At 48.8% G+C, this 6900-nt stretch overlaps 1 protein-coding gene across 1 annotated transcript in view; it reads left to right on the top strand.

Annotated features, from left to right (window-relative positions):
• LOC144722728 (protocadherin Fat 4-like) overlaps positions 1–6650 on the top strand; it is a 130625-nt gene extending 123975 nt beyond the window's left edge. Inside the window, 1 exon segment of the mRNA XM_078601079.1 lies at positions 482–6650. Within this exon segment, the coding sequence (XP_078457205.1) occupies positions 482–2517 (2036 nt within the window). The 3' untranslated portion in view covers positions 2518–6650.
• The last annotated feature ends 250 nt before the right edge of the window (positions 6651–6900 follow it).

The following is a 6900-nucleotide window of genomic DNA, read 5'->3' on the forward strand; positions in this document are numbered from 1 at the left end:
TGTGATGAAGTAAAGTCTTTATGCTTCCCACCTCTTCCACGACATCGAGCCATTGTCGTAGAGTAGGCCACAATACCCTCTGTAGAGATGGCTTCATAGAGCTCCCTCTAGTGGCATGGCAAGTAACGGTGGCGAGACATCAACTACCTCACCTGGTATACAGGAGGTCGTGGGTTCGAACCCGACCCTGACGCCTGCTGTATATTTGGAGTTTGCATGCTCTCCCCGGGGTTGCATGGATTTTTATCCGGGTCCTCCGTTTTTTTCCTCCATATTTAGTATTTGGCTGCTATAGGTCCCCACATGATAAGCCACTTCATTGAGCTACCATTTGTGTTAGCCAGGTCACTTCTGAAAAAGAGCCACATAGCTCAGTGGGCCTTTATTTTACCAAATAAAAAAGATAGTTTAGGTTTTCAGTTTCAACTTCAGGATTGCATCGTAACCTCTCACCGTTTCTATTTATTCTTAATACGCGTAGGCTTGAGCGGCTGCGTGCTGGAATTCAAGTACAACGGGATGAGCATGCCGTTCTCGGGCGGCAGCCCCGTGGCGGACGCGGTCCCCAGTGACAGCGGAGGGGCCCTGCGCATCGGCTGCCGGGGCCCGGACGTGTGCGCAGAGGCGCGGTGTCCGCCCGGCCTGCTGTGCGTCGACCGCTGGCACGCCCACGCCTGCGTCCCGCCGGGCGAGTGCTCCAGGGAGCCCTGCCAGAACGGCGGGCGCTGCTCGCCGCTTCCCGCCACGGGGGGTGCGCGCGGCTACGGTTGCCACTGCCCGGCGGAGTACGCCGGGAGGGACTGCGAGGTGCCTGCCGTTTGCGTCGCGGCCAGCTGCCCCGCGGAGCACGTGTGCCGCGCCGATGGCGCCGGGCGCCGCTGCGAGCTCGTCGAGAGGGCCGCCTTCCCGTTCTGGGCGGCGATGGTGATCGCCGCCGTCGGCGCGCTCTTCCTGCTGCTGACGGTGCTCCTCGTCGTGCTGCTCACGTGCCGCCGTCGCAAGGCCGGGAGGATGAAGGAGAAGGAGGACAGTGGCCAGGCGAAGCAACAGCAACAGCAGCAGCAGCAGCACCAGCAGCAGAAGAAAAAGAAAAACAAAGGCAGCGAGAATGAGGCTTTCAACTCGGGAGACAATCTGCCACCGTACGGCGCCGACAGCCCCGAGCGCAAGCTGGGCCATGAGACTCACGTGGCGAAGCCGGACATAATCGAAGGGGAAACTCCGTACCTGATGGCTGACGAGACGGACATTGGCGAGGGCGAGGATGAGGAGAGAGGGATGCGCCTCCGATCCATCAGCACCACACCCGACAATGAGCTGGAACATTACGACATCGAAAACGCCAGCAGCATCGCGCCGTCGGACGCCGACGTGGTGCAGCATTACCGCCAGTTCCGGCCTCACAGCTACGGTAACAATCCTGCACCCGCCGCACCCTCCCGCTTTTCCCTGTCCTCCCGGCACCCAACAGCTACCTGCCCACTGCAGCCGCTCTTGCCCCTGCACTCATCCGGGCTGTACGGCTCGTCGCGGCCTCTCCCTCTCAACACGGTCGGTGGCAGGCAAACGCCGGTGCGTCAAAGCCCAATATCCGCCCCCTCGTTCCTCAAAGCCGGGAGCTCGCTGCGCGGCAGCCCGGCACCGCGAGACTATCCCCTTGCAGGCTGGGACGGCGCCAACGCGAGCGGGATGGCGGCCTTCCCCGTGGGCTACACGGGGAGGCGGAGCAAGAGCCCTCTCTCGGCCTGCGCAGGCCGTCCACCCAGCCGCATGCGGCTGGAATCGCCGGGAGTGGGCGAGATGGCGGGTCCCCCCGTCGGGCTCTCATTGGAGGAGGTGGAGCGGCTGAACGCGTCGTCCGTGTCGGAAGTGCGGAGGCCGCGGAACACGGCCAGCCTGGCCAGCACGGCCGAGGCCTGCTCGTCGTCCGACGACAACAACGGCGGGGGAGGCCTCGTGGGCGGGGGCTGTCGCTTCCGGGCGCGCCCGCTGTCCCGGACTCTCCGGGGTCACCACCAGGGAGCGTCCGACTTCCCGCCGCCCTCAGCGGGGGACAGCTCGTCATCGGAGAGCGAGTCGCACGACTCGTTCACGTGCTCCGAATTTGAAGGCGAGCGGGAGAAGCCGATGACGTTCGCCCCGCGCCCGCTGCGCCTGGGGCAGCTCTCCGAGTACAACTTCGGGGGGGACGTCGGCGAAGGGGATGACGGCGAGGATGCGGAAGGAGAGGAGGAGGAAGACGAGAACAAGAACGCGGCCACCTTGCTGAGGTCCCGCCGGCAGCGCCAGCCTGACGGCGCCGGCAAGGGGAAGGGCGCCAAGCCGTTGGCCGTGCCGCCGGCCTTCAACTGGGAGGCCGTGCTTAACCTCGGGCCTAATCTTGACCACTACATGGAGGTGTTTGTGGACCTGGCAAGCCTCTCGGCCGTAGAGAACCAGGGCAATGGAGACGCTGTCAATGATGCGTCGAATGAAGACACGCAAAATAAAAATGTAGACCAAGAGGAGTATATTTGACGTTTTAACGTGTGTCACTCGTGTTTAAATTTTTTGTTTTCGTATGAAGTTTGTGCCAAACTGAAAGCTGCTGCTGCTGACGGTTTTCTGCTTTTCAAGAAAGACCATCAGCTGCCTGGCAAGCATGACGTGTCCGTGAATTTCTGGTATAAAAAGCGGTTTTTAATGGTGTTTCTATGCAGGTGTGTAGAGCGTTCTTTTTTTTTTTTAAACAATGACAACGGGAATTTTTAAGCGTTGGGAAGTTATTTGCATATTTGTATACGAATTGGTGTGCATCAGGTGTATCTAGGTAGCTGTGTAAATGGATCAAGAGAAGTGTTTAAGGCATATTCAAACAAATTCCAAAGCTTGAAGGGTTCACAATTCAAAAGCAATAACGATTGCACGTATTTAACAAATACCACTTACAGTGTTAAACAATAAAGCAATAAGCATATTTTCAAGTTTTCCTACCGTAATTTATTGTTCCGCATTGGTGACCCAACATATGTAGCACAGCGGCCATCAAAGTACGACCTAGGGACCAGTCTCTGAACTAAGCAGCTTCTTGTATGTGGAACACTTTTATAACGTTTGTGCTAAATCCCAGGACGTCTAAGGTCAGAATTCTTATTTATTTGCTCAATAAAGGGAGAACTAGCAAATTTGACAAGCAATCCGCTATCGTGTTGGCGACATCACAGAGAGGACGGTGCTCGTTCCGGAGTGCAGACTTTATGGGACACGTCGCGCATGAGGCATTGCCCCGTCGCGTTGTTCGACCGGCAACATTCAACGTGTACGCTCTTGACGAGATAAATGCAATGGCCGATGAACGGTTACAACTCCTCCATCGCAATACACACTACCAATGCGTCATGTCGAATTAAAAGTAACACGAAAAAAAACACCAATTTTGTGCGCAAATAATCTGCTAGATATACGTTGGTTACATGAGATCATTGTCTTGGGGGCTGAATCCGTTCGTCGTTCATTAAGCTGTAAGTGTGCCCATTAAACGAAACTAATTACCGCTTGGCAGGGACTTACAAAAAACATACTCAAGAGCATTTGTAATGGGACATCATATCCATTTAACGCAATGGTAGGACCAAACTAATAAACAAAAGATGAACATGGCGCTTTGCAGTCTGGCAGGGTGCTACAAGCCATGCGAAATGTCTGCCGGGAGACAGCGCAGAGGTGATGGAACATTGTTACGTTCAAGCCCTGACCACATTGTCCACTGACTCGAAATGTGCTAATACAGCGCCAGTTGTCCTTCCAGATGCCTGGATAGCATGAAACCCAGAAGTTATATCCTTACTGCTTTATACCCTGAAGTTGTACCGTTTACTGTTTACGACAGGCGCATAAACTAGAGACTTTGTAGAAGTTGTGCTGTGCTTGGTTGTTTGTTGTTGATGTGAACTCCACCACCACGGTGTGTACAGTGTTTACTGAATCGCAGGCTGTCGTTTTGGACCCGAGGTACATTGTTCAGTGGCGGCTATGCTTTGCCTTGCTGTGCAAAGCGTGCTGCAGGCATGGAAAGGGTTAACAATGCGGATAGATGTGCATTGCACGGACAAAAGCTCTCTGCTTTATCCAAACCACCAGCCCAATGGAACTGAATATTCAGCCATTTTGTCAATTAGATCACCAACTCAAAGCGTTCAGAAAATGTGGCCATCCCAACAGGCAGCGGTGAAACAAAAACACAACTGTTGACCGGTTTCATTCTCATTAGGGGCTCGTTGGTTTGGTACAATCATCAATGTTGGGATAGCCACAATTTCACAACTCTTTGAATAAGGCTGGGAGATTGTGTACGTGCAATGCACACATTTGTGTGTTGTTAAACCTATTTCCTTCCAGCCTGCATTACTTATTCTGTTGTGATGGGGTTTTCTTTTCACTTTGCAGATTTTGAAGGCTTGTAAATTGCTTGCGCCTATCCAACTGGGCAGCCTGGCCAACCTGTGTGCTCCGCCGTGCACTCCCCCAGAACCTCATGTTTTACAATTTCACGATGCATTATTTGTTGAGGATCCAGGTTAGGTTTGTGACAGGGGTGGGAGAGGTAGAGGATTCCAACCATATCTTGCTCTAGAGATAGGGTTTGGTGTGTCGGTGCTCAAAACAACATATGTGAAGCTGTGAACAACGGTGGCAGGGAACATCGCCCACATTAGCCTGACATTACCGGAGGATGGTAATGACAACATTCTGACATGTTAGCATGCAGGCAACGTAGCAAACAACAACTGGGCTCCATTTTAATATCCAACCGAGGGCACCGTACGCTATTTACCTGTAAACAAATTAAGGACACGGCATTGGACATGTTCATATACGTGCGTTCATGACACATTCCGTTCACATAAATGCTGTCGCTTTCACGCAACAGCGAACGAGGTAATTTACAAGCACAAGTCAGAGGAACAATCTGTAGCATATGATGCAATTGGTATTTTGTATGTTCATTCAGAATAAGTATCGTCCCCTAGGTTTCAAAGATGGCTGTTAGTTTCTAAAGTAGCTGTTCTGTGCTATATTTATATAATGGTCTTTTTTATTCTTCTTCCCGTAACTGCCTTGGAGACGGCATTTTGGTAAAGTGTGGCAATGTGGCAGTTGTTTATCACTGCCTAAGTGTCTGTAGGCAGAGGGGGGACCTGAAGTATCCCTTCTTTAATTTCCATAATAAATGTGCGTGTAGAGTAGGGCTGAACGATTTGTGGAAAATATCTAGTTGCGATTTTTCTGACAGATATTGCGATTTGATTTACGATAAAAAAAAATGTAAGTAAAGTTCAATATTCGCTGTGTAATATATTTAAAACATGTGATGGAGCATTATCACATGATACCATCAAAATAAAAATATTCTAATGCAAGGATGAGAACTTAAAATATATGAATTGCTTCCAACATGTATTTATTAAAATGCTTTAATTGAAATAGAACAATCAAACATAGAACAATTGTTAAGTTAAATAAAGAAATTTATAAAAATAAAATAAAAAAATTCCAATAAGAAAGTAATAGGACTTTTCAAATCGCAAAAAATCGCAGCCTTGGCGATTTGCTAATCGCATTGTTTCAAATTGCGATTTCGATTTGAAATCGATTAATCGTTCAGCCCTAGTGTAGGGCCCAATTGTCAATCAACAGCAGGATGCCCTGCAGGTTCACAAGGAGCCATGTGAACATCACCAGTCTCGTCAGCGCGGTTTGGTGAAGGCAGTGCGGTGACACCCCGTACTGCACGTAGTGTTACCGAAACTGCCCTCTCTTGTCCATCAAACTGGCTTCCTGTTCTTATACAGCAACATATCAATTGCAAGATTTGAAAACATATACATGTTTTTATATTTTTAAATGATGGCATGAGACTAATATAGGGCATACCTGTCAACCCTTTATCAGTGCCCTACCTTATTACAGACCAAGTCAGACCTTATTGGTCACCCCGTGCCCCGTTTAAATCTCAACGTTCATCCTACAAAGTCCCATCACAAGGGAGAAACGCAAACAAATAGACAAAATTTATTTTTTTGCCCGTATTGAAACGGTTGTACGCCGTATGAACATGAAAACGAAATTTCCCTGTACAAGAATATGGGGTTACCCGTAATATGGGTTGACAGGTATGATAGTGTGCTTTAACAGCCTGCTAAATTCTTTGTTTGGGATTTTTTTACAAAGCTTCTTGAAAATGTGGTATTTTTTTGCCAGGAGTCTATTTGGTACTTCCGATGATTTCATTCCCGCCGAGAGAGCCGGCTGCTTTTTGGATGCTCACTGGGAAAAAGGCTGTGGAGTGCCTTGGTTGTTTGCGATGATGATGATAATTGTTAGCAGGAATATGGAGAAGAAGAAAAACCACGACAACATTATTGCCTGCCCAGTTTCATAAATTGAGAAGAAAATGTTACATTTAGGAAAAAAAACAATAACAACAAAATAAACACTTCAGCCATTTCGATGAACTTAATCAGTATTATTTTTCTTTTGTACCAACACTATAATTATTTAATTTTGTAAATAGGTTTTGCAATGTATTTGTATTGTACCATGTCTGGAATTCATGTAATACCCTTAATAAAAAAAGATGTCCTCTTAATAAATATTTATATATAATACAACTTTTGTGTACAAAGTGCATTGTTATTCTTTAGCAAACTTTGGTGTATTTAAACTGTGTGCTCCATAGTAAAGGTTACAGTACCACATCTTCTTTGAGACTCAACTTGGACATATTGTGAGATGGCTGCTCCTCCCACTGTCAGCCCAACCCACTTCTACAAACCAAAATCCCCCCCCACACACATATTCTTTAATAACACTGCCTTTAAAAGTATTAATAATGGGTGAGGTTTCAGATAATTGCCCTTC

This window comes from Lampetra planeri, chromosome 15 (assembly GCF_965212315.1).
Source record: "Lampetra planeri chromosome 15, kcLamPlan1.2.h2, whole genome shotgun sequence".
Taxonomy (NCBI): domain Eukaryota; kingdom Metazoa; phylum Chordata; class Hyperoartia; order Petromyzontiformes; family Petromyzontidae; genus Lampetra; species Lampetra planeri.